The sequence below is a fragment of the Colletotrichum jinshuiense genome, chromosome 12, assembly GCF_051148585.1.
Source record: "Colletotrichum jinshuiense chromosome 12, complete sequence".
Taxonomy (NCBI): Eukaryota; Fungi; Ascomycota; class Sordariomycetes; order Glomerellales; family Glomerellaceae; genus Colletotrichum; species Colletotrichum jinshuiense.
Genome location: NC_139305.1, coordinates 259,036 through 286,052, shown reverse-complemented (window position 1 = coordinate 286,052; position 27,017 = coordinate 259,036). Strand labels below are relative to the sequence as shown.

At 50.8% G+C, this 27,017-nt stretch overlaps 7 protein-coding genes across 7 annotated transcripts; 5 read left to right on the top strand and 2 right to left on the bottom strand.

The window, feature by feature from the left end:
- Window positions 1-4,025: 4,025 nt before the first annotated feature.
- Window positions 4,026-4,340, top strand: EsH8_XII_000049 (uncharacterized protein; the record flags this gene model as incomplete). The annotated part of the gene is made up of 1 exon (XM_083273812.1): window positions 4,026-4,340. One exon carries the CDS (start codon window positions 4,026-4,028, stop codon window positions 4,338-4,340), a length of 315 nt encoding a protein of 104 aa, XP_083120426.1.
- Window positions 4,341-6,616: 2,276 nt separating this feature from the next.
- On the top strand, window positions 6,617-8,590 carry EsH8_XII_000048 (uncharacterized protein; the record flags this gene model as incomplete). The annotated part of the gene is made up of 1 exon (XM_083273811.1): window positions 6,617-8,590. One exon carries the CDS (start codon window positions 6,617-6,619, stop codon window positions 8,588-8,590), a length of 1,974 nt encoding a protein of 657 aa, XP_083120425.1.
- Window positions 8,591-8,729: 139 nt separating this feature from the next.
- On the bottom strand, window positions 8,730-9,923 carry EsH8_XII_000047 (uncharacterized protein; the record flags this gene model as incomplete). The annotated part of the gene is made up of 1 exon (XM_083273810.1): window positions 8,730-9,923. The coding sequence occupies one exon, from the start codon at window positions 9,921-9,923 to the stop codon at window positions 8,730-8,732; it is 1,194 nt and encodes a 397-aa protein (XP_083120424.1).
- A 2,762-nt stretch (window positions 9,924-12,685) lies between these two features.
- On the top strand, window positions 12,686-13,540 carry EsH8_XII_000046 (uncharacterized protein; the record flags this gene model as incomplete). Its single annotated transcript, XM_083273809.1, has 1 exon — window positions 12,686-13,540. The coding sequence occupies one exon, from the start codon at window positions 12,686-12,688 to the stop codon at window positions 13,538-13,540; it is 855 nt and encodes a 284-aa protein (XP_083120423.1).
- Window positions 13,541-14,003: 463 nt separating this feature from the next.
- Window positions 14,004-15,454, top strand: EsH8_XII_000045 (uncharacterized protein; the record flags this gene model as incomplete). The annotated part of the gene is made up of 3 exons (XM_083273808.1): window positions 14,004-14,042; window positions 14,106-14,431; window positions 14,491-15,454. 3 exons carry the CDS (start codon window positions 14,004-14,006, stop codon window positions 15,452-15,454), a joined length of 1,329 nt encoding a protein of 442 aa, XP_083120422.1.
- A 537-nt stretch (window positions 15,455-15,991) lies between these two features.
- EsH8_XII_000044 (uncharacterized protein) lies at window positions 15,992-16,702 on the bottom strand (the record flags this gene model as incomplete). The annotated part of the gene is made up of 1 exon (XM_083273807.1): window positions 15,992-16,702. One exon carries the CDS (start codon window positions 16,700-16,702, stop codon window positions 15,992-15,994), a length of 711 nt encoding a protein of 236 aa, XP_083120421.1.
- A 613-nt stretch (window positions 16,703-17,315) lies between these two features.
- Window positions 17,316-18,866, top strand: EsH8_XII_000043 (uncharacterized protein; the record flags this gene model as incomplete). Its single annotated transcript, XM_083273806.1, has 1 exon — window positions 17,316-18,866. The coding sequence occupies one exon, from the start codon at window positions 17,316-17,318 to the stop codon at window positions 18,864-18,866; it is 1,551 nt and encodes a 516-aa protein (XP_083120420.1).
- Between the last annotated feature and the right edge of the window lie 8,151 nt (window positions 18,867-27,017).

Below are 27,017 nucleotides of genomic sequence, written 5' to 3'. Positions count from 1 at the left end.
CCCACGCTGGCTACAGCAAGCAATTCATCAAGTTCAGTCTTGCAAGCTCAGCAACCGCCACTTCCATCCATGCCTCCGTTTCCGCCTGAGCGTTCGCTCCGAGCAGGGTGCTTGCTGCATATTCCCGGCTGGTAGGTGAACAAAGGCTCAATCGTATATAGAATATGCTTCTGCATGCTCTTTTGCATCACCCTTTCCACGTCCAACCCTCGTCTCTTCTGTCTTGTCTTTTCTCTATTTCTTTGCCCTTTCGTTTCATCCGTTTGATCAAGATCAAGGGGCACGATTTGCTGACTATTTTTCCACGGCCAGATACCCAGTCCGTCAGCAACGAGAAAGCGTACGAGGCATGGGCCAAGGACCTCTGGCCTGAGCGTCCTGTCACCATCCAAGACTCCCTTCACCAGATAAACAAGCACCAGTGCTTGGGGCACGCTCCAGCTGGCCGCCTGTCGCTTCCTTGTCGTCAAGTCCAGAGAGAGGAGTCTGCCCAACTTTCTGTGTGTTAAGGGCGTGCAATCTTCCCTTCAGCATCTTCACCCTCTTCTTCGGCCTGGCTCCGACCGCATGTCTCCGACAGCCCCAAGACATCCAGGTCGAGACACTGCCTCCAGGTGATGTGCAACACAGAACGTTTGACACGCACGCTCTGCAACCTTCATGTCCGCCCGGCACTCTCGTCCTGCCGGCTCCAAGGAGCTGCTTCGACATGCGCGGCCCAGGCGCCCGAGAACCCCGACTTCATCGCGTCGGCAAACCTCCACGTTGCCGACAGCATCAGTCACACCCTTGGTAAGCTCCGTCTTTTTAATGCCAGACAAACTGACCAATAATTCGCCAGGCCTCTCGAGACCTAGCCTACATAGCTACATGCTCATCATCCAAGAGATTCCGAACGCGAATTCGTCCCCACAAGTCAACCAAAGCCGATCGAAACGGTCTCCACCGGCTAGACACAAAACACCTCTAGACCACAGCGAAAATCCTTTGTTACTCTATATGCAGAATTTGGCCATCTATCAAAAGTGCCCTGGGCCGACACCTGCAATGATGACAACGGCAACTACAGCTACAACAACCGCCATGTCGGACCATTCATACGACAACAACACAGTCGACCAGCCACCCAAGTAGGCCTCAGCCGCACGCTCAGGATTCAACGGGCGTTCCTAACATGTCAACGAACAACCGAACAAAAGCGTGAGCAAAGCCATTCAAGTCATGGAAGGCACTTACATCTGGATCGGCGCCGGCCTCAGCGAGCCGCAAGGCCAAAATCGCATAGATTAACTTTGCCAAGGCGGCTATATATCACTACTGAAGAGTGAGATACGATCTTTCGTGGCACATCCAACCTTGTCTGCTCAAGAGCATATACGGGGCGGTGTGGGATGCGACGGCCACGGTGGCGGTATAGCTTTGTACTTGTTCGGGATGTTTCAGTGGAAGCTGCTCTGAGCATCAAAGGCGATCCTATCCACCGCTCGAGAGAAGGCGATTCGACCGCAAACAGGGGTTGTCAAGAGCCGGTTGAACTCGTGGCGACTCTGCTGGGACCTTCTTTACTATGCAATAGCAGCCGCACATGGTGAGCATTCATTTAGGCACCGGTGATGAACATTTTGAAAAGCGTTGGAGCGGGAGACGGCCAATGAGCGTTTGAGCAGGCGAACTTGGGGCAACCGAATGAGATAGGCACGCAGGTGTGATAGATGTGGCCTTTGGATGTTGGTATAAACGTGCGATGGGCAGAGCAACTTAGTGGAGGAACCGGCGGTTCGGCAGAATGGACGGATTACACGAACCTGAGACTCGACCGGAAAGTCTTCGTATCTCCTTGTGTTCCTCTCTCTCTCTCTTTCGCTTTTCCTCCTATACTTTGGTTCCCATAGCCATTAGTCATGCTTCTCTCTCCTGAGAACTTGTAGAAATGGCAAGACAAGTCTGGCCCCGTCGTCTCCATCACCGTTCCCATCTCCCGTCCAAGTCCAGCGACAGCAGCGACGCGGACACGACACCTACAAAGAGCTTTTTAAAGACTGTGGCCACAGCCTCGAGTACGCCGACGATGACGACGAACTTTTCAACGACGACCCACCTTCCATCGCGTTACAATTCCATATTAATTTCCGCCCTGACCATGTCCTCGGGGGATGGACAACACTGACGACCTAGATGGCCCATATTCTCATTGATGGGGCCTTTGAGCCAATGAAAAACTCCCTCCTACATGAGCGTCAGACCTAAGTAAACCGTCCTCCGGTCTGTCTCCGACTTTACGAATGCCTACGAACAACACTCTCTCCATAACATCTACGTTATTCAAGAAGCCATTGATCTCTTTTAACCTCTGCCATTACCGCCGCCACCGCTACTGCCCCAGCCTGGAACTGAAGCTGGCTCCAGTTCTGGCTACCAACCCGAGAATCTACGAGCCAATCCCTCATCCCAGCTCTGGCCCTGGCCATTATCATACAGGTTGCCGTTGTGGCGGTGTCGCTGCTGGCTAGCTCTCTCCTCGGTCCTGGCTTCGTTCCCTCGTTGTCGTCGACATTCACGATGCCCACGATTTTAGAGCATCAACGGCGTCTGCTTCGACCCCAATCAACGCCGTCCTCTAGATCTCCCAGTCACCGTTGGCCATATTTTGACAAATCCACCTCCCTTATGTATCAATGCGTTAACGTGGCGCCCCTTCGTCACCAGCATCTAACGGCCCGCGCCCGCATGACGGAATGGCGGAATGGCGGAATGGCGGAATGGCGGAGGAGCGAAGATCTAGGTAATCTGATCGCAGCCCCGCCCCATAGGCCCACCATCCATCCACCCTCACTTCCTTCCTCTATTGCGAAGCATCTCCAAAGTTGAGCCACGAGAGGCCCCACTTCATCCTTTCCGCTCCGGAAACGTCCACTGCTCCGACGCCACATCAGTTCGGCGGCTGGGCTGCAACCACACTTTAGGTATCCTTCTCTCTGGAGTTCCTTGTTTTCACCTACCTACCTACTTTAACCTCCCCGTTGGTCTCCCTCCTTCCTGCCTAACCTGCTTATAAGTCATACCTTCTTTTCCATGCCCATCATGGACAGCGAACTTTGCTCGCCGTCATCGTTTGTTACTTGCACATTTCCACGACATCGTACCTTGCTTGTATGGGATCCATCTCAGAAGTCAGTCCAACCCAATCGTCTTCCCAAACAACACCCGTCAGGCATGATGTTGCCAACGCATGGCTCCAACTAGAACGCAGACCGCGCGTCACCGCTACACCCTATCTTTATGAGAAATCCATCAAGACAGGCAGCCTACGCATGTACAAAAACAGACACCTTCCTCCGCCTCCTGGGCTCCGTCTATCCTAGACCTGAGATGGGGGGGAGACTTTTTTTTCTTCTTCCAACTCTCCCTCTCCCTCTCTCATCTCCCACTTCGTCTTCGTCCGTCCTGTGTAGTCAATTCAACTTCTAATATCAATACTTGCCAAGTCTTTCGAGATACTTGATCCGCTTGCTCCCCAGGGCACTTCATCCTCGTCATCTCGGCTTCCGCTTCAATCCGAGATGTCCGTCCACTACTTCACTTCCCGCGCAACGACAACAGTAAGTCGAATCATGCCGGTGCCGGCGCAATGAACCAGCCTCACAACTGACACGTTCTGTTCCAGACCTTCTACGATGCTGAGATCACGGCCAACGTGCACCTCGCTTTCTCGCCGTTTGAGGTCGTCACCATTGTCCGGTATCAGCTCGTGGGCTCGTCTCCCGATTTCCGCCTCTCACAGCTACGCGATGACTTTGGCATCGACAACCAGGGCTAGAGGTACATCGACACCATCTAACCCCGCGTGGCCAATGCACTAAGAGACCGCATCAAATACCTGGGCTCCCAGCCACACCTTCACCCCTCAACACACCCGACTGTCGAGGGGGACAGGCTGCGACAGTGAGTTGCTTCCGTCCTTGTCTTTTCCCTCCGGATTGCTCACCCGCTGACCCCGTTGTTCTCCCACCAGTTATCCCAAACATATGGACTCCTGGCTTGAACTTGATTGGAACGGTAACCTACGAGCGCCGTGGCCGATCCGCCCTCGGACCAAGGATGCAGCCACAAAGCCCACTCTTCTCCAGGAGACGACTGTCGGCTGCCTCAGCATCAGATGTCCTCAGCCTCAGAGCAGCCCGTATCCGGACCAAATATCCAAGCGAACCGACACCATCCTCTTCCCCTTCCTCCTTCACCGCCACCGCCGCCACTCCTTCTGCTACTACCGTCCCCGGCTGCACAGACATCGACAAGACCACGCGCCTCCTTGCTCCAAGATGAACCCGAAACTCTCATAATGATCCCGCGTCGGCCTAAAACACCGTCACTAGCACACAACCGCCCCCAGGCGCCTGGCCCTCGACGGGACCCAGGAAGACCCTTGCGTCGCCGGTGCCCCTTGCGAGAGCACTGGGAAATTTTTCTCCTATCCCTTTCCGCCTACCGCTTCATCTACATCCTGTTCCGTGTCATCGACGTCCCGCCCTTGACAAAATGACTTTTCTGTCCTGGAATGACCAATGCGTCATCTCCACACTCTCCTCGCCATTGGTTTGACATGCGCCTATGTCTGGCGGCAAAGAGAGGTGCTGGGATCCTTTCCAGGCGCGTATCTCCCCCGCCCGCTCTTGTCCCCCCTTGCCGTTTGCTGCCATTCATCCTCACATGCCGCCAAAGGCCAGCACGGCCTTTTGGAGTGGTGCTGATGATGTCGCCTCCTAGACCGCCGCCGCAATAAATCAATTGCAGAGCTACCAGGTCGGACTGTATGAGCTCCTATCCTTGCGGGTCCGGCGACATGAGCACGTGATAGAAGCGATTGCGGTAGCGTTTCGTGTAGATGGTGAGGCTTGCCGTCGCACGCTATTCAATATAGAAGTCAACTAATGGCGGAGAGAGCGCGCACGGGTAGGCGTTGTTGGGTTCAACGGCCGACTTGGGGAGGACTATGAGCGGCGTGGTTTAGCAAGGCGAGTCTTAGGCTCCTTGGGCTTCATCTTCTTAACATTTGCTTTCACCTTCATCCTAATCTTCATCTTCATCATCCTCATCATCGGTCTCCGGGCATGGCATACTATTGTTCATGGGTTGTTCCTCACCAATCAACTTCCTCGTCATCACGGTTGTCGGGTCCATGCTGAAGCAGTAGCCCCACCAGCTCTTCAGTCGCCCCGAACTGCAGCACGCCGTCTCGCAACCCTGCGACGAATTCTCGCACCCCTTCATCCTTAATAGGCTGGTGCGAGCCAGCCTGCGTTTCTTCAGCTGGTGACGACAATGTTGACGCCTTGGGAGGTATTTATCGCGCCAGCCGGCGTTGTTGAAACTCGGCCACTATTATATCTACTTCTCGATCCAGGTTCAGCACTTCGACAACTGCATCTGCTGTGTACCTTATCCGTGTAACTCTCACGGTAGGCGTATTTGCTACTGCTGCCTTTGCTTTACTTCCATCGATTTTTACAGTAGCTGTCCAGGATATGAAGTCCTCCTTGCTCTTGACCTTGTCGAGGCAGTCCCAGAGTACCTTTGCAGGGTTACATGAGCCTGCCAAGCTTGCTGAAGTCTGGGTGGCCATCAAGCTTGGTAAGGATGGCGGCATGAAGGCGTCGCGGTAGAATGGCGTGGGCAACTTCAGTGACATGCGAATCGAGGTGAAGTGGTTTCGGGGATGTACGTTGCTGCTGGGGCTGGAGGCGACGACGATGTCGTCGCCGTGAGGGGTCACGATTGGCTAAGTAAGGATCAGATGGGTGGGTCGGGGAATGTCGTCTCAATCTGAAAGTAACTAGGTAACTATACGTAATACCAAAGTTTCCAGTAGGTGGGCAGTCTTGCCTGACCTTGTTACCTGACCTTATCCGTACAGGCCGTGGATGGAGTGACAGACAGGTCGACACGACGGCACGCACACACATGTCACGTCACGTCCGTTTCGTCGAGCTGTCAAACACCTTCCATGTGTATATATGTAACACGTATCGGTAAACTAGGGTAGGTAGGTTGGCAGGTATGTCATTAAGCAAACGCGGATATCAATTCATCAAGTTTGTTGAAATTGGGTTCTGATAAAATTAAGTACCAAGGTACACAGGTGTCCATGTACCTATCTAAGGCACCTAGGTACCCGAGGTACCCGCTTCTCCCAATCTCCGAGGCATCTGCTTATATAAATAAGTACGATCCGATGCGTGCATATGCATGCATGACAGAGTGAGTGGACACTGCCACACCGCACTGCCACAGGTATTTACCCACCCAAAAAATCCCATCCTTTCATTGGCTGAGCAGTTTTCAGAGCGGTTCAATTAGGTAAGGTAGACTGTACCCGCTCTCAGCCACACGGCCAGGAACCGATAGACAGGAGTACGTACATGCCAGGTACCTACCCTAGGTTGTTTGTAAGTGCAACACCAACTTGTGCCAACGTCGGCTTTTCATCGACTTCCATTCACCAAGTCGCTCCCTCGCACTCTTTCCTCTCCCTCGTTGCAGCTTCGCATATTATTGTCTGCTTTTGTTTTCTTTGCTTCGCTTTGCCCCCTCCCAAGGGGTAAAGTTTCTTTGATTCAAAATGGCCGTCTCACCCACCGAGTCGCACCCGCCCGTCTCGCCATCAGTGCCATTACCATCATCCTCACCATCGCGGCGCACATCCACATCAGCAGCACCACCTCCAGCACCGCCGTCATCGTCACCATCGTCACCATCTTCATTTCTTTCGCCCAACCCATCACCCTCTTGCACTTGCACCGTCCTGCGCCTCTGCGTCTGCTTCCCGCCCGCCGCCGCCGCTGCCGCCACCACTTCACCCACTGATACCGCTGCCCAGTCACCTCGATACGGAGACACGCAGGTAGTCAACATGGCCTTTGATCACGACTTCGTTCCAACCCCTGACGTTCCTCTTAGCTTGCATGTCCGCCGTCACGGGCCCGTCCGATCCGTTTATGGTACTATCGACTGCTTGCCCCGGATAACGGCGTACAATCTTTGCAACATCCGCCAAGTTGTCCATATCGACCCTGCCACGAATCCTGCCTTCTATTCTGATTCCAATCCTGCTTCTGAACCTGTTTTTGATTCCGATTCCGAACTCGCGCCCGATGACCACTTCGATGGCCACCGCCAAAGTTGTCCGTCTCCTCGGACCTACATGACCATACCTCTGCTGCTGGGCGCTCTTGCAATTGCTCTCGCCGCCGTTACCCTGCGGCCACTCATACCTCGACTTCGCTGCCACTGCTACGAGTCAATGACGCTGAACCAGACGCCATCAATGGCGCCTCCCGTCTGCAAATCCAAACAGGCCATGCCACTACCGCTGTTCGACAACCTGGCAGCCCTCATCCGTCGCCGTTCCAATGCTCCTCTGCCCCTGACCGTCAGCGCCCAGGCTGTCATCAACCAATACTACAATAATGAAGACAGTTCCTCTTGGCCGCATCGGACGCCAGACGACTCCCACTCAGACCCCAACCTCGATGCTCCCATCACTTTATTCTTTGTCCATCTGCAAGATGCCTCGACCAACCTTTGCGACGCTGCTACCGATTGGGCTCTGTCTTCCAAGTCCCCCATGCTGGACGACATCACACTTATCTGCTCAGCCATTTACCGCTCTGCAACCAAACTGCCCATCCAATGGTCTGAGACCACCTCATTCATGTCCCACTCTTATTCTCACACGTCCGTCACCGCCATCTCCACCTTTCTTGACACCCTTCAACGACATGATTCCTCAACTCGCAACGACGCTGACGCCAACAATGATGCTGATGCTGATAACGGGGCCCCCTGTTCCCTAACCAATTCGTGCTTCTACAACACAACATCGTACGCCGTGCTCAACTCTCTCAAAGAAATCTTCTTTGGCACCCATTATCCACCATCTGACGGCCTCGCACGCTTCTCCGAATTTGTCCATGACGCCACTCGGATGACAGCTGCCCTTGAACGGGAGTTGTCAGACCAACACGCCCGCCTGCTCCTCCTGAGTAATATGGTTCGCGATACACTTGTTCCCGCTTCCAGAGTTCATCATCGAAAGACCAAAACTTCATGTTATTGGTTGTCCGGATGCTCTCCACGGCGTGCCCCTGTGCACAGCATGGCAGACTACGCCCTGGCTGACATTGCCCCGAGGTACAATAGACTGCTTCCCTTCATCAACACTGCCACAACGTTGGTCTGGATAGTCGGCTTCACCCATCAAGAACTCAGGAATGTTGTGTTGGATCTGGAGCGACTAGGCAATCAGACCTTGGCCCTGGTTGCCGTCCCGCCGCCGCTTCCACCTACCGCTTCTCCGACACCACTTGACCAATGTGATCAACAAACTGCCTGGTATACCACTCCTTGGGTTATGCAGACTTACAGCACCAACATGGAGGAGGGCGGTATCGCATGTACCTTCTGGTACCTCCCTCCAATTAGTGATATCGTCATGGCATTTGAGAAGCTCCTGTCGTGGTGTAAGCAAGAGGCCAGTGCGAGTGAGCAAGACTACGCATGGCTTTGCGAGACTGAGCAGGCGTGGAGGTGGTAGGCAAGATAACCTTCTTTTGGATGGCCGTGACCACAACCATTGCCAATTTCATAGCGGACGGCAACTTGGCACCATCTGTTGGAGAACCTAGGTACCGTAGCACGAACATCACTTTCGGAGATGGATGACTGATATATTCCTATCTCGGAGCACCTCTGACGTTTCTAGCCTCCCGCACACGGTTCCATTCCTGCAACGCACCCTCCTCGGCAGCCTCGGCATGCTCCACGGCCCGGAGGGCTTGTGTAACGACATCGTATGCCTCGTGCTCTCTCTCGAGCGCAGCCAACCACGCATCCCGAGCTTCCTGCCATGCTCCTCGGCTCTCGCTCCGTTCATGTTCCAGCCGCCGTCGATCCAAGGGAGCGTCTGCGGCGCCTTGCAGCGCCCTCTTGGCCAGCTTGGCATCCGTCTCGCGAGCTTCCATGGCGGCCTTGTTGCTAGATGTCTCGCACCGCGCGGTACTGAGCAGTTTGCGTTTGCTGACGAGGTCCCGATGGGCAATGGAGGCAGCTTTGGTGGCCTCGAGAGAGGCCAAAAATTCGGGCTCCATGCTCTGGTACACATGCGCAAGCGTATTCATCTGTTGAATCATGCGAGCCATATCACTTTCCTGCTCGTCATGGGCGTTGTTGGGCCCGGCGGCGGACGTGGACGCACGAATGGGCTGGAGCGGCTGCGGCGGCAGACGCAGATCTGGCAGCTGATTTGCCAGAGACGTCGACTCATGACGGCGGCTGGTCGATGGCACAGTCCCCGCCGTTGGTTCCTGAACGTCTAGTCTAGCAAACACCATCTGAAGTGAATCGACCCGGGGCGGTGCGCTGCTTGCTAGTAGCGGTGACCGACAGGATGACTGGGACTGGGACTGAGGTAGGACTGGGGTAATGTGCTCGGACGGGATGTTTGTAGCGACGTGGGAAGTGGCTGAGTCGGCCTCAGCATCTGCTTCGTTTTGGTCTGCCCTTGCAGTAGCAGCAGCATCATTGTGATTCTGTTCGGATCTAGCGTCCTGGCCACAAGAAGAAGGGCTCTTTCCGGCGACTTTGGCTTCATACCACCTAGACACGTACTGTAGCTGCGTAGACAAGGATCTTTTCTTGTTCCAGTTTTCCTCCCAGTTGTTCTCGCCATCAACCGGCGTCTCCCAATCGCTGTCGCCGATTAGGGTGTCGAGCTGGTCGAGGACGGCTTGAGTGAAGTGGTCTTGAAGGTCTTGTTGATTGGGGCCCTGGGTCTGGAGGTACTTGTGGAAGCGCCGAAGTTGGCGTGCCCGCAAGGCCGGGTCGACCCGACCCTGGCTACGGCTCCGGCTTCGAGGCAGCGGCGCCATTCTCTGGCCGAGCAAACAGTCCGAGTGAGTCAGTCAACTGACTTGGACATGAAGGAGACGGTCAAGCGGGGAAAGTTCATTGCTGTGTAGGTAGGCTTCGCATGTGGGGGAAGAAGATTTACCGAGTAGGACACACGGCCGAGGTTGGAGTTAACGACAGACGGCATGAAGACGGCACCGCGCGTTTGTTTAAAAGGGGGAGGGGGGGGGACTCTGCTTTGCCTGGCCCTTCTGCGCCAAAAAAGAAAGCTTGAGGATGGGACAATCTTGTGTGTCATGGAAGCCGAGAGGGAAGAATCTTTTTCAAGATGCTGACAGGGTGGTAGTAGAGGCAGACACCAGAAGCAACGTGTGACCAACATCGCCTTGAATCCGTTGCCTGCCCAAGACTGCAAAGCAAAGCGGACAAACAGCAAACGGCAAGAGGACGAAAGCACAGACTGTAAAACCTTTCACTCTTGTGTAACGTAACGCCGCTCAGCATACTAACACTGTACAGATGGGCCATGACCTCCTCCCGTATCATCGTCTCCAAGGAGATACGGCGCCTGTTCTTCCTCGGCCACTTTTTACAGTACGTCCCATATTGTCCCCCTGTTTGTCATTGCAAGACGATCCTCCACCTGGACTTATCTCCCTCCGTCCATTGCCCGTCGTCGTTATCCCCCGGCTCCCACCCCATGACTCCTGGGCGGTCGCCAAACAAACTCAGTGTCACTCTGGCAAGAGCTGGCTACGCCATCGTCGCAGGCCGATCTTCATCAGGCGCTCAGCATCCTCGCGGCCAGGCGCCACATCACCCAGAACTAACCACGGCCGGGCATCCAGGGCTGTTCTGGGCGGTGCGTCATGACTACGAGGTGCGAGCTGCCAGTGCCTGTCAGGACAGATGGATGGGGGCCGACCACCCAGCAGGCGGCCGTGCTGTCGTCCGTCTTGTCTGTTAAATAGGACTTGACATGGCCCCCATGAGTATTACGAGGGGTTCGTGATGCCCAGTGACAGATGAATCTGTACAGTGTCACCGCGTGCGAGCGCAGATAGTGGAATGGTTTCCAGCAAAATCAAGCACTTTCTGCAGATTCGGACGAATGGCAGCTTCAGGACAACCAACTTGCCATTATCCGTAGATATATTACCGTGCGACACAACACAGATCCCATCTCGGCACCCACCCTCCCGTTCCTCCCCCAACCAGCCATCTCGTACCGGCCTCGATGCACAGGCAGCTTCTGGGCCTGGAAACAAACAAACCGGCAACACAAGAGGAGCCGCGGTGCCCGGTCCGCGCTAACTCTTGTGTGGGGTCTATCTGCTCCCATGCCGGGAGGGTGCGCGTGCAGGAGGGCGGACGTTCAGACAGTATGGGATAACATGGGAATTAGGGCTTTGAAGGCGACATGTGTCTGCACGGCAACTGTGGTTGTACGAGGGGGGGTGTGTTTCGACATGTGTGAGCCGGGAAGCTTGACTCGGAGGCTTAAGGCTCGTGGTTGACGTTTCATTAACGATGTGCCATGCCTTGCAATGCTGTGCCGTGCCGTGCCACACAAGTCCGTCCCGTTCTGTATAGACCTGTTGAACGGAGACGTGTGTTTATACGTCTTCTCGGTGGTGTTGCGTCTCGTGGAAAGTATGGGAATGTGGGTTGGCTTCCCGCCCAACACCCGCTGCCTGGATACAGCTAGTCTTCTCGTACCTGCAAACAGCATCGTCAGTCTGGGCATTCCCACGCACATCTTCATGGGAGGCGACTCACAGGAGACCGAAGCTTTTGCAAATCTGGATACAGACATTACATAGAGGGAAGCTCTCAGTGCAGTTGCTTGTGTGCCTGGTTGTTTGTCTTGTAGGATTGGCTAGCTGGTCTTCTCTTCATGGAAATGACATACCATGCCACGCCACGGCAGCACGGTGATGAAGAAGGTCTGATGAAGTGCGTTGGCGGCTTTTGGGTGTGTATGGTGTTTTTTACTTTTTGTTTTGTGTGTGTTTGTGTGGTTGTTTGCCTTCGTTCAGTTCCGAGAGATGATGAGAATCAAAGGCTTCATGACATGTCCTTCTTTCAGACTTGTCGTGGTGGGATGGATAAGGAGAGAGAATTTCAATCTCCAGTTGGGCCTGGGGGCTCGCGAGTTGTCATATCATCTCACTCTCACCCTGCCTGAGGAGCTGGCTGGCCCGATGAGGCCAGATGGACTAGGCCGAGAGCCAAATACTCATAGCCAAATGCCGCCATGAACACCCACGTCATCGTCCACGACAAGTGCGCAGGCAGGATGGCTTCGTATTCACACGATCGACATGGGTTGTGGAAACATGCAACGGGACGACATCCGAGACCCCCACTCACACTAGACGAGCATTGACATTGGTCTATTTCTTCTCAGAGGCGGTCGGTCGGATCTGTTTGCCATCATCCGCGACTTCCTCGTTGGATCCAGGTGTGTGAATAAAAACATATTCAATCTTGGCTTCCACTGACTGTGAGTCTGTGACCCTCACGCTGCCCGTAACTCTCATTTTGACAGTTTTGAGCCGAAAATTGAAAATACTTCTCGTCCCCGTCTTTTTTCCTCATCCATATTCCCCCTTTCCTTTTCTTCACAAGTGGTGAAGCTACTGAGCCAACACGAGAGGCCAGCACCTTTGGCATTGCCATACGCGTCTACATTGCTGCCTCTGCTCCAGTCTGAGACTCACCGCTGCATGTCTTTCATCTTTCTTGTCCGCATCTCTCTCCACACCGATCAAGACACGATATGCCGTCCCCCTTCAGGCCGAGCTTGCAGGGCAACCCCCTCGTCGCAGTTCAGTCCATCATCTTGTTTAACACCTCATACCGCCTCGAGCTCTTGGAGCGCTACCGAAACGGAAACGCTGATGACCAGCAAACATACGCCACAGCCCTCAACGACGTGGCCGGAAAGGACCTGCTCCCTGAAGAGACCGAGTTCCTCGCCCGCTTCAACCAAGACCGCATCGGAACCCACGAGGGCCGAGACCATGTCCCCCCCGGCACACCGTCCACGACGCTGACCGACATGGACCTGGAGCGACGCGAGAGACAGCGTCCGAGCCACTCCAGAAAGATTGTGAACCTCTACCAGGAGGAAACCCGTGCGGGCCACGTCATGGGTCGTAAGACGCGGCGTGGAACTCGTGGTGGGGAGTCCAGAAAAATCATGGCGCCCCTGTCGCCCCCCGAAGCCATGCCCGACCGCCTCGCCCTCGCCTCCGACGTCTCGGACATGGTCTCCAACGCTTCCACTGGTTTCCACGACCGTTTACCGTCCCAGTATAGGACGCGCAGCGAAGAATCTCTCCATCATCACGGCGTGGTGCCGCTTTCGCCTCCGGAACCCACATCAGATCGCCTCGCTGCTGCTGCCGACGTCTCAGACATGACCTCAAGCGACCATCCGCCGCCCCGGCCATATCATCCTCTGCGCATGGCCACGCGCACGCAGCTGGAGGGCTTGACGGAGAAGCTCAGGGAGGCACAGAGCAAGTACAGGACGCACGCACAGTCCATGGTAGATCTGGACGCCGAGATGAGGGCTATCAGCGCCGACATGCTGCGGCTCGCGTGCGAGGACAAGGGGCTCAATGCGTAGATGGTGTGATTGACGTGGTACCGCCGTCATTGCGGGAGGGTGACGACGTAACCAGTTGCTGTACTGTAAGAATGCATCCCTTTTGTCACCCGGTGGTCTCAGTCGTTCCAACCTGGGCCTCCTGCTCCTCCTCCTTCACGGTGATTCCACGTCTTTCCAGGGGGATTTTCCGGTCAGCAATATACAGTCAACCTGCGTCGGAGTCAATCGTCTCCAAAATCCACGACCACCATGTACGTCTTGGGCGGATGGGGGTGCTCCGTTTGCTTGCGAGCTGGCAGGTAAAGTCAAATCGAACCACCCACTTCGTCGTCCCACGCTGATCAACGGCCGATTTTCATCTCCAGACAATGTCAGTCCAACCGAGAAAGCTGTCTGACAAATTTTATGCTACTTCGTCTTCTACCACTACTGCTTGAACCTCTTGTCCCTTGGCCACAGCAAGGAGAAGACCTGCGCCATCATGCCTCTCAACAATGCTGCGGCTCGTCCGACCGAGACGGTGAGAGACAAACCTTTCCTTCCCCCAAAGCAGTCCCGACAACTGACAACTTCTTGTCCGTAGCACTACCAGGGCCTTGAGATCAACCCGCAGATGCGCATCCACTGGAGCCTTAGGGACCGCATTGTGTTTCTCAGCCACATCGCCAAGCATCAGCTTACCCACCTGTCCGTCGAATACCACCTCGAAGAGCTGCACCAGCGGCTCGGCATTGCCGACATGGGCCGCAAGTACATCGAGATCGTCTACCCACGCGTGTACAACGCGCTCAAGGCGCGCATCGCCGAGCTCAGGGCCAGCGAGGTGCATAGGCCGAGACTCACCAGCGTTACGGAGGGGGGCGAGACGAGGTTGTATGTCATGCGTGTTTTGTTCGCATCCGCGTTTGCGTTCGCGCGCGTTCCTCTCGAATGCTGCTGACACTTTTTCCCACTTCCTCTTCTCCTAGCTACCCCAAGTTCATGAAGGTCTGGGCCCAGAAGGGCTGGGAAGGCGACATTTCCAAGCCCCTGCATGACGACGAGCTGCCGCCGCCGCCGGGGCATGACAACGACCGAGACGAACCAGATTTGATGCCCGATGTGATGCAGCAGGAACAGCAACGACGGTATGAGCCGCTGGACGGACGCGAGGCGGACCATCACGATGCTGCAAGACCAGAGAATACGGCTGCGCCCGTCGAGATGGAAGTCCCGGTCCGAGCTCAGCGTTGGTCTCGGGTTTCCGTGCTTCCTTCGGCCGGTCGTAGCATCAGCATCAGCGGGCTTGGACTCGGAATTCCACCGTTCCAAGATACTGCTGTCCGGGCCGGTAGCCACTCTCCCCCGATGGCAAACAGACAACACGTCTCTCACGGGCTCTTCTCCCAGAAACTTGGCGCAGCAGATACGCTGCATATCACAATACCGGGCCACCATTGCGAGGAGGCCGTGGAGCAACAGTGGACGCAGCGTACCGGTGACGATCCCTTGCCGAAGCGCCTCCAGACTTTCCAACGCCACCTGCGGGATGAATACCGTCCGAACATGCTCCGAAAGCTCTGGAACTGCAATGGCGCCAGCAAGATCCCTCTCTTGGTCCGTGGGGCACCTGCACCAATCCCTGCATCATATGGCACTTCCGACCTGCTAAGGCAGTACAAGGCGGCACTGATGCGCCTTGTGGACCTGAACTTGAAGCATCGCCTCTGTCAGTGCGAGTTGGCCAATTGCTGTGCCCTGGCGGACAGGGAGACGCCGTTTGAGCGGGACGTGGAGGTGTACATGTACAGAGGGAGACGGATCAGTAGGGAGGCTCACGAGGTTCGGGTCAGGCTCGTCGGACTTGATCGTGAACTTGAAAAGAGAGGATACGCGTCCAGTGGTGACGGGATAGGTCTCGTGGGTGCTTTGGCCTTGATACCCGAAGACTAGCCCGGCAGGTGTTTATGTATAGTAGCGGGATGCGAGAGGGCGGTTAGTCTTCGTAGGCTGCCGAGGCTACATCGTGCCCGCGGTTTGCTCTTGTGAATCCTTCTGTGACTATGTGCCGAGAGAGCGTCTTTCGGCGGTTCTCGCGTCCCCCGTTCCCAGCTTAGCCCCATCAACTTTGGGCAAACATGCACAGTGAAACCATTCAAAGGTCAAACAGCCATCCGTCAGCCGGGGTTAAATGAGTGCTTCATTGAAAGGACACAAAAGAATAATACGCACAAGAAAGAGGGAAACAAAACAGATACTCCAAAAGGCTTGTGGCACACAATACTCTAGTCATACGGCCATTCCGCGAAACCAATTATCCTTCGTCGACTCGGGCTGCTTGCGTAGCAAAACACATTTGCCTTGAATACTCGGTGCCAAACTGGCAGCCACTTCTCCTTTTCTTTATCAACTTGAAAGCTATGTCACTCTTTTTCACTTCCCCTCTTCCTGGCACGTGGGAAAAAAATCCCCTCCGAGGGACCATCGTGGTCAGTCTCTGGGACACATGGCCTCAAAGCCACCAGCATCAGCACGCTTGAAAATTAAGATCCTCGAAGCCGGCGGCCTAAGAATGGGGAGGATTTGATCGATGTACTCGGCGCGGCTGTCGTCTTCCCATAATACCGAGGCCACCGTGTGGATCATACCTTCTTCCTCGATGATCCCGCCGTCGAAGCCCTTCAGCATCGATTCCTTGACGGCAGCCGCCGTCGTCAACTTGCACGCGTCGTCGCAAAGCCCGCCCTCCCCGCTTGCACCGCCTCCACCAACCGGGACCAGGTCCGCAAGGCGCGCGGTCCAGGCTTTTGAAACGGCGGCCTGGCCCGGGGCGGTGTCCGGGTCCAGACCCATATACTCAAAGAGCTCGGGGTAAAGCGCCGGCAAGGACGGGGGTTTGCAGGACGGGGCTCCCGGAGTCTTGTGGTGGTGGTGGTGGTGTTGGTGGGCATGGAGACGGCGAACCGCGCGGCAGACGCGGACACGCGCCGGGGCGAACTCGGGGACGTGGCCGATGGGCCCTGGCGGGTTCTCAATGGGGTTCTTGGCTCTGATGTTTAAACATAACAGGATGACTAGCCCGGCCATCAGTACAAGTGCTACGCGGTCGATTGGTGCCATACCACGCTTGGTCCTGGTCAGATGCCTTTTGGGACGCGGCGGCGCGTTGCTTGATGTGTAGGGGTCGTCGGACGGCGGCATGGCGGCGTATGGCTGGCTGTTGTATGGCTTCCACTGTGACCTGCGCTGATGATGAGTACTGGCTGGCCGCCACGTTGTGTGGGAATTCATGCACCGGGATTCTTGAGGCAGGTGGTGTTGTTGTGCGTTGTATATCGGGAACCGGCAATAGGTAGGAAAGATGGCAATAAATAACATATTTTCCCTTTCGTAAGCTTTCCTTCCTGCCTGCCAAATAATTTTAGAGAGGATTCGCTTGCAAGAGGCCATAGGTTTCGAGCCGCAACAGCATGGCCTGTTTTGGATCTCTTTTGTTGTTATTTCTTCGTTAGGCAAAGTCAAAGCAGACATGAATTTGTCTTTTTGTTAAGAAGCGTCCCGAAATCACAGATGTGAGATGTCGCTCTTGGCGTCCGGTCCCGTCCTGTGACAAGATGAAAGAACTGGGATTCACTTGGAGACGAAACTTGGTCGAGATTTTCGTGCTCCGTCTCGTCGGTTCCGACTGATTCTGTATGCACAATCCGTTGCGGACCAAATCGCTACATAAGTCGACGACATAAAACTCCCAGTTGGAAACCTCGCCTTGACCGAATCCAACAACGACAAAGTCTTCAAGAACAAGCGAGACGCCATGTCTGACTCCCGGAGAGAGGCTAGAGAACGCGAAAAGAGAACGTACAAACTGCTCCAGGTCAAGCTCCAAGCCGAAGCCCATCAGGGCCCACGCCGAGATGATCAGGAACCATTACCAGATGAGAATGACCAGAGACGAGTGAGGTTCTCGGACAGAACAGAGATCATCAGTTACGAGACAACGCCCGCAGGTGAGAGCATCGACGACCAGGAATCAACGGATACAGCTGCCTACAGTGCTCATTCAAACACTTCCAACCAAGAGTCGGACGACCGGCAGTATCCGAGTGCAAATCGTGACGAGCACGCCGCCAGATATATCCTCAGAGACACCATGTTCGTCGCGAGCGGAGCCACAGTCAACTGGACAACGTCGCAGTATCAGGATTGCAGAGGCAGTCCTGAACCTCCAACCCAGACCCATGACAACAACAGCAACAACGACAAGCCAAGGCTGATGAGTTCCTGCAACATGCCGTCACGCCTTCTGCTTCCGGCCCTTCGGCACCCGTTTGTGGTCCTGGCAACCCTGCTTGGTTTCATCGCGTGGTTCGTGCTGGCTTCGCTCTGCGATGCCATCCGGACCCAAAGCAGAAACTTGGCAGAGCTGCTCGCGTGGCCGTTCTTACGGGGGCAAGCCGCCTTCTCAAGCGCGGCTGCTGCGTGGCGCTCCTCATCACAATCGGTGCCCAATGCTGCTCCCTTCACTCCAACTCCTGCAGCCATCGGATTCTCTCCCATCGTGCCTAACCTTGGCAGCGTTCTCGGCGTTATCCATCGGACCGAGTCGGGGGTCAACGCCCTGTCAGAGATCACCGCCAGTGTGCAGCGAAACACCCAGCTGAGTACTGCCATTGACTTCCTCTCCAAGACGTACGAGGCGACCAATGTGGACTGGATGGCACACCTCCGGGAAGAACACCTGACCTTATGCCACCTGACGTTGCAGCTGGAAGACTTTGCCGAGAGCATGGCTCGGGTGTCGGAATCGCGGGTAGGCTTCCCATCATTTCTATGTCGTTTCCCTATGCTGGCCGAGGTCAAAGCATGCAGAGCCTCCCCCGACCGGTTTCTTCTTCAACTGCAAGTGGTCACCAACTTCGTATCCGATACCAGATCGTATCGAAGAGGCGTTCTCAATCAACACATGACGACCTCCACCACGCACAGAGTCCGCAGCTCCGTCTGCAAACTGGGCGACGGGTTCGCTGAAGTCGGTCTGCGCTTCAGAAACAGCCTACCTGCCGTGGAGACTTCGTCCGATGACGGGCCCGAGACCGACAGCAATGTCCTTGACCGCGTGAGGACCTTCCTTGATGATCAGAACGAGGGCTTACGCATGTCCTGTCGCGTTCTCACGGACGTCACTTCTGAGACTGCGGACAAGCGCAAACAGATGGGAGCGGATATCCAGATGCTGAACAGTATTCATATCTCGCTGGAGCACGTTAGACGCGGTGTCACAGACGACATGCTTCAGCTGGGCCGCGCCTGTAAGGCGGTACTAGAGCATCTGGAAACGTTGACTCAAAGGTTGACATCGTGGTAGATGCAAGATCAACGGACATTAGCGTTAGTTGTTTCCTCTAGTCGAAGATTACTCTCACTTTTGCAACAAGTACGGGCAAGCTGGTTGTTGTGTGTGGTTGACGGACGAGATTTTCTGAAACCTGCTACCTACCAAAAGACATTCCAGCACGCAATAGATGTTTTCTCGTTCTTTCCACGGCTTGGACGGATCGGAGGGCGCCTAGGTAGGTGGTGTAGACGGAAGTATTAATGGCGGCGTTACACATGGGCAGGATATGTGGACTTCACCGGCAGTTCGATTGTGCGGATACATTGTCTTTGCTTCTGTGACGAGCGGAAAGGGTACCAAAAACAGGACCCGTGGACACATTGCAGTTTGCAAGAAGAATAAAAAGTCAACATCAGGCGGGTATTGCGCTAATATAAAAGGAAATCATGAAACCCATGACAGGACCTTTACTGAAGGTGTTGCTACTGCGTGCATCCAGCATGAGATGTGGCGGCGTTATGGGGCTCGTTTTCTTGCATTTATTGTACCCTGTTTTTGGCGTTTATGTGATTCGTCAAAATCTGGTGTGGCGCAAGTAGCAAACAAAGTGCAAAAACGATGCAGATGTCTTAGCTGGTCACGTTTGTCTGTTTAGGGGGCCGCACTGGAGGGCACATGTCAGTAAATCAAGTCAACCGAAGCGTGGGACGTCGGAGGAGCCGTACCGGAATCTCAAACGAGGCGAGTTACCGTATGCGCCGGGGGATACAGTCTGTGAGTCTGCGGTGAACATGGCCAAGGTATGTGCTGCCCCGAACCGAATCGGCAAATTGAATATCAACGGGAGCTTGCAGACCTTGAAGGTGGTAAATGTACGTTTCTCGGCTTTCAAAGACGACGGCGTTGCAGGACAGGTATTCAGCGGCCTTGAGAACTTCATAAACAAGTCACGTAACCTGTCGTTTCTCCGGAGGCTGATCCAACAGTTCGGCTAAATCGGCCCCCAGTCCCTTGGCTGGTCAACCACTTGCGTCTTTATCCTAGATTCTATGCGTGGCTAAGGGGATGGTTTGCTTCCGAGGAAGCCATATCGACGCAGATCACTCTCTATGACACTGCTTCGAAGAGTTCCGTTGGAAAAATGTGAACGGCAACACCCCACTCGAGCAACTCACCCGAGGTACTCTCGAACCGACATCAACGGTATTCTGCACTAGCGCTCTTATGGCCTTGAAGCAGGATGCCGTTTCTGATGAGGTGTCTAAAAGCCTTGAGCTGCGGTCTATCCTCGAGTCAATTCCCCGGCTCTAGAGGCCATGGGCCGATTCATCATGGCAATCCCTGTACAGAAAGAGGAGGTTTTGGTTAGTTTGCGAGCAGTCATTTCAAACATCGGGTTGTGCAGAGGTCCTTTTGGCGGCCAGGAAGAGAGAAGACTTTCGATATCGCTAAAAGTAAGGAGCTCTTTAATGCTTATGTCGCGGGGATGCTCCTGAAAGCAGCGCAGGTACTTCTTAATGACGTTGGAGTTGAGCTTGTGGCGGCACAATTGACCAATGCAATTCCGGAACTTGCGGACAATAGGCTCGGTGAAGCAAGACCCGTTGAGGCCAATGATGTAGTGGACGACGTAGTTGCCGAAGGGATCCTTGACCAGAATGGAGGCGTGCTCCGTGATCCCGGAGATCGGGCTAGGTCTTTCACTTTATTCCCAATCTTCGTTCTTCTTCGTGGTCATGCTTAATGCAATTTCGTTTAAGGGCTTCTGTGAGGGTGAACAACGCCGCCGTCTAGAGAGAACCTCTCTTGATGGAGAAGGGAATCTGCAGGCATTCTATCAAGCATGTAGACTTCATCTATGCATCTTCATTCTGGTAAGGCCTAAGCATAAAGTGCCGGCCACTATCAAGGTAGGTGAAGACCTAGTGGAGGATTAATGACTAGCCTCCAGGTGCCTGCTGAGCCTCACATCTCTCCATAGCTAGAAGCAGCCACACTAGCAGCACAACGCTTCAGTCAACCCACAAAATCAGAGGCTTTATAGTGTAAAAACTACATACGTACAGCCACACACAGCCTGACGCCACAGGCTGGCTGGCTGGACTACCACAATCTGTCTAAGCTCTTGGACTTAGACCTGTCATGATGCGACTAACCTATTGAAATTCTAACTACCTATCTATACCTTAGGTGTAATGAGCCTGACTCACTGGTTTTTTTGTCCCCGGCATGATGCAGCCAGCGCTTAATTATCTGGCCCTGAACATTTCCAACCCTTTTATCTACCAGTAGCAAAACGAAACTAAAAAAAAGACGGCAAGAAACAGCAACCAGACCTGGATGTGAAGCGCCGCCCACAGCTAAGGGCAGTTGCGTACCTTCTTTTATACTGCCCGCGGCGAAACATCACCTTGATTCAAGTTCAAGGTACCTGTCTGTCTCAGTATATACCTAAGACTCGGCCTTCTTCCTTTAATTTCTTCCCTCTTTTTCCTGTCGACCGCTCCCAGGCACCATCTAAAGTGCCTCAACTCACAATCACTTCTCCTACATGCTCCTCTTTACGAGCACTTACGCTGCGAGCATTCAATGCACAATCCCCCTCTTGGTCACCCCTTGTCTGAAATTCTCGTTTTCAAGGATACTCTTCTCGACAAACTTCTGCGCAAGCGTGCCGCCCGCAAGCACGTCTTCTTCATGAGCATCTTCCCTCCAACCATTTATACGCTAGTTGGCTAGTTGGCTGCTGGTCTCTTCCACAAAGGGTACTATTGCTACCATCTTCTCCTCCGAAACAGTCGTCTCGATCCGCATGAAGTACGGACAAATCGCCCATACACTCACAACCCAGCCTACCTTTCCTAGGCAATTCCTTTAGGAAGAAAGGAATCAGGGACGTTATAACGCCTGCCACCTTGAGTCCACAACGCCAATCGCCAATGTTTCCATTTGTAACTCGACCCAACCTCGTGCACAATTTGCTTCAACAATGAATGTCACACCGGAAACGAGTCATAGAAGCGACCCCCCCTCCCCAGCCGCTACTTGATCCGAGCATTCGCAGGAACTCCTCTAGCATCTACGCCAACCGAACGATGCCCTTGAAGACTGACTACACTGAGCGCCCGGTAGGAAACGAGGGGCGTATGGTCGACAGCGCCATCCACCAATTTCTACACTGTTGCGGCCTTTCCCAGGACTCCAACACATCCAAGTCATGAGCTTTAGGCCTCCTATTACCGTTATGCTCCTCAACTATCAACTACCAGCCCCAAAACATCAATTTTTGGGCCTGTTTACGTCTCACCACAGAGCAAGAAGAACAAGACATCCAGAAGAGAAAGGATGCGAAGCTTGAGCTCCAACACAAGCGCGCTGTCGTGCAGGAAGGAAGCATAAGCAGGAGATGGGACGGTAACAGGATGCAGAGAGACAGAGCTAATAGGCCGAGGCAACTAAGGGGCAGGCTGATATTTCAAAAGGGTCCTTTGTTGAGTACCGTGATGACTCGCTGCATTGTCCGTCCGTCTATTGCAGCCGGCAATCTTGGCAACATTGACTACGTCGAGGTAGATTTGAAAGAGTATTTTCAGGCTTGCCGATACTAGACCGGCCGCCATGCAAGGTAATCTGTTGCGGTTTATGGCGTTGAGGATGACGACAGTCATCCTCAACCGCCCATCTCTGTTGGACCGACCATTCCCCACGTACGAGATTGCGCCTCCAAGACCGCCGTAACTCAGATCAGATTGTGAGAGATGGTAAAAAGTCGCGTTGGCCTGCCGCACCAATCGCAAAAAACAGGGCATTCCATATATTGGTTCGAATGGCGATTCAGAGATTGGTCTTTGCCCCGGGCATCAAACTCTCGTGCCGCTATCATCACCCGCTCTATGCGCACTTTGACTCAATTCGAAAAGAAAAAAAGCCTCCAATCTCCTCAATTCTTGCCTGCACCTCGGCGAGATGCGCCTTTGTTGCCTCCTCGACCTCTCTCAGCGTTGGAAGCCTCGCCTCATATACGGCCACTTCCCGTTCGGCCCAGAGCTTTCTCTGATGCTGCGAACCCCTCCTCCAAGATGCAGAAAGCTTTTTCTTCGGTGCGTTCCTGTCCTGGCCACCACAGAATTTTCGCTTCGCTGCAGAGGAGGGCTCAGAGGGATGCTCCGCCGAAAGTTCAACCTGCTGTTGTCTCTCGGCATCGAGGTCTATCGGGGGCTACCACGACGCCGGATTATATCTCTGTCACAACATTTGCTGAACAACCGCCATCGACTACATTCAGCTGAGGTCAAGAGGCGCAGTTCGCTTCCGACGCTCTCCATTCAAGAGCCAACTCCCATAGGTTTCGGCACAACCGCTGACAGAAACCACTCGCAGCCTCGCCCACACCCTCGAAGGACACGAATGATCAAGGAGGAAAGGCTTCGCCAGCTACGCCTTCAGTTTGGGATGTGACTGTGAAGAATTCCCCTGCCATTTCGCCAAGCACAGCCAGATCGCCCATGCAGACCGACGGGACTGGTGATGTGCAGATCAATGGTGTAAGCGATTCATTGACGACGAAGTCACCGGAGCTTCGAGTGCAAACGCCTCCAGTTCTCGCGTTCAGCTGTTCAACTTCAGAAAACCCCTGGTGCGACAACTCCGTCATCAGCTTCCACGTCAACACAATCACCCTTCTCCATGGGAGAGTTCCCAGTTCTTTTGCATCATCCACCGTGAATGTCGTAGCGGCACACCCGGGCCCCGTCAAAAAGAAGCTTAGTCTAAGCGACTACACCAAGAGCAGTATCGGCGGGCTGCGGTTATAATGTCGCTGCTGGGTTAGACCATAGCAGCAATACATTCAGAGGGTATAGCGCAGTGTCGACTGGCTGGGACTGTCCAAATTCTCAACCGACGAAACGTTGGCTGGGTTGAGGCCTGCCCCCGAAGTCAATATCGCAGGCAGACGCGGCACAGAGGTAGAACATTGAAGAATCAGGTTAGTACGTCTGCCCGGGAGAGCATTCGACATCTCGAGGGATTTTGTTGTCGTCTTCAGTGATCCCAGATTTGGTGAGGTCCTCTGCTTGGGCATAGATTGACGTGCTTTGTTTATGTTCTGTCTTTTTTGGTATCACAGGATACCCGTACGGGTGGTAATTCAAGCGTAAGCAACGAAAGGTCCAAACTGGTACTGTATTCTGGTGTGTGTATTTGTAGTAGGTAGGTTGGCAGTAGCAGCAGCAGTAGTGAAAATATCGCTGTTGGCAGCCCGGAGGTTGGGACTCCGGGTTCCGCTGCCGCTGCCGTTGCCCCGGCCGTCTGCTGCTACTGGCCGGCTCCCTGTATTCTGGTTAAGTAATCCAAGAATTACAAAGGTTGATAGCCTAAATGTTGAAGCTGTTCCAGTACGGCCTACAGTAAATGTATCACGAAGCAGGATTTCCCAGCGAAGGAACTTTAGAGTTGAAAGTGGCTTAATGTATTCAAGCTAGTTAGGCTGCGTGAAGTCCAGCTTATATACGCAGGCTTTACGCGGGGGCGGTCGGCCGCCTAGGTGAAGGCAATCTGCTAGTGCAAAACAGTAAGCAGCGCCTTACACTATACTAAAATACACCGCCTTAAGTGAAGCTATATACTATAGTTATAAATACTATAAATTGTTTATAAAAGAGAGGTTGATTTCTATATAACATTATAGATTATAATTAAAATTAAGTAGTAATGCTTATTATACTATAGTAATATATTAGCTAAATAGAAGGTAAACTATATAAGAAAATTATAATATTGTTAAGCTTATAGGTAAGGTATTAGATTATAACTATATATAAAATATAATTTACTTACTACTAATTAATATATATCTAAAGTTTTTTTAAAATAAATTAATATAACTAATACTCTATCTTAAATATAAATATTATATGCTTTATAGATACTATAATTAAATATTTTATATAACTAGATATTCTAATAAAGTTTATTTAAAATGTTTAATAGTATATATAGTTTATATATAATAAAAATATAATATAAATAGCTTAAATTAATTAATTATATATACTAAGAATATATTATAACTATATATAGTTTTAAATTTAATTAAATATATTATTAACTAATTTTATATAATATAAATAAAACGTAAGTAGTTTTTTCTACTTTATATAAATAAAGCTAAACCTATAATTACTTATTTTACTTCTAAAGGTAATAAGTTTAAAAATAAAAGTATTAATAGTTGTTATAAGGTATAGAAGTACTTTAAATACTTAATAAATAACACTAAAAAGGTATAATATATATTTTATTAATAGAATAATAACTAAATTAACTTTTATTCTACTTTATAATTACTTTAACTTTTATATATATAATACTATAGAAAAAAGACACTTATATAATTAAGATTTATTAAGTCTATTATATATATATAAATATTAATACTAGGAGTATAAATTAAAAGAGATAAAACTAATAATATATTAGACTTTTCTATAGTATTTAATATTTATTAGAGAAAAAAAGAAGAAACTTTAATAATAAATAAATAAAAGACATTAAAGTAATATAAAGAATTATATTTAGTGGTAGTTGATATTTTAGCCTTCTATAAGCAGTCTAGTATAGTTTACTCTCTATAGAAGCAAACTATAGTATATATTACCCTATAATATAGCATCTCTAGCCTATACTAAATCTTAATAGTTTAATTTAGTTGAAAACAGTTAACAGTATAGAACAGCCGCCGGTTTAGACTGATAGGCATAGGGCTGGCTAGCCAGAAGGACCAGCCACACCGTAACGTAGCACAAGCATGCGCCACCCAATGGCGCATAACTAGTAAACCCCATGACCATCTCATTGGCCATCTAATTAGCTAATCACATAGCCATCTCATTAGCTAACCTCAAGGCCATGCTATTAGCTAATCCTATAGCCATCTACCTGGCCAACCACTTACACATCTTAGTATATAAGGCTGCCTTAAGTAGTCTTAAGAGAAGGGCATCTTTATTAATATGTATAATTCCACCCTTAAGATTACTGTTTTATAGTCGTCTGCCGTCCCGGCTTATTATAGACCTTACTTTAATAATTGCTATATATATACAAGCGAAGCTGAAATAATAAAGAATTATATAGTAATAAAGCTTTTAAAAGTATTATTATATATTTAATAATACTATACTAGTCTTTAATATATTAGTTAATAAGTAATAAAAACCTTTTATTACTAAGATGTAAAACTATTAGCAGCTTTACAAGTATTAGTTTTATTTAAAAAGTAATTATATAATGTTAATAACTTCTCTATAACTATATAGTTACTTTTAAAAACGAAATTTATTTAAGTTTTATTTAAATATTACTATTTAGCTTTTTAGAAAAGAAGTCTCTAGAGTCTATAGTTAAAAAGTTAGATTTAACTAATATTTTTTAATATTTTTTTAAAATAAAATATTAAATAACTGTAATTATTAGTATACTTATAGGTAATTAGATTTTAGTATTTAAAGATTAGTATTATACTTAGTTTATCTTAAGTAAGTAGATTTAGACTAGAAATAATAATAAAATTAAGCTCTTTTATATTTAAATTTCTTTTTAGATATTATAATTAATTCTATTACATTTATTTTATAATATTAACAATAAATATATATGCTTATATATTTATATTAATAAATATTTACTTTAAATAAGTATAAGTTTATTAATGTTATAAAGTATAGTTTAAATCTATTACCTATTCTATATATATATAATATTTTTAATAAACTCTATTAATATTATTTAGAAAGTTGAAACTAAATAAATAAACAATAAAAGAAATTTACTACTTTTAATTTTTATTATATAAAATATAAAGTAACTAAAACGGAATTCTATATAAATATATATTATTACTCTTTATAGTACTTTAAGTTAGCTACTTAAATTATATACTTATTTAAAAAGCCAGTATAAGTTTTATTAAAGAGAAATATATATATATATTAAATAATTAAAGACTTATATAAAGACTACTTAAATTATTATAACTTTAGAGTATTAACTATAGTTAGTAATAAAAACTATAATAATAAATAATTACTTTTAACATAAATAATATTTCTATTATATTATAAGAATATAATTAGATAATTATAATTTATTTAAAACAAAATTAAATTTTTACTAGTTATA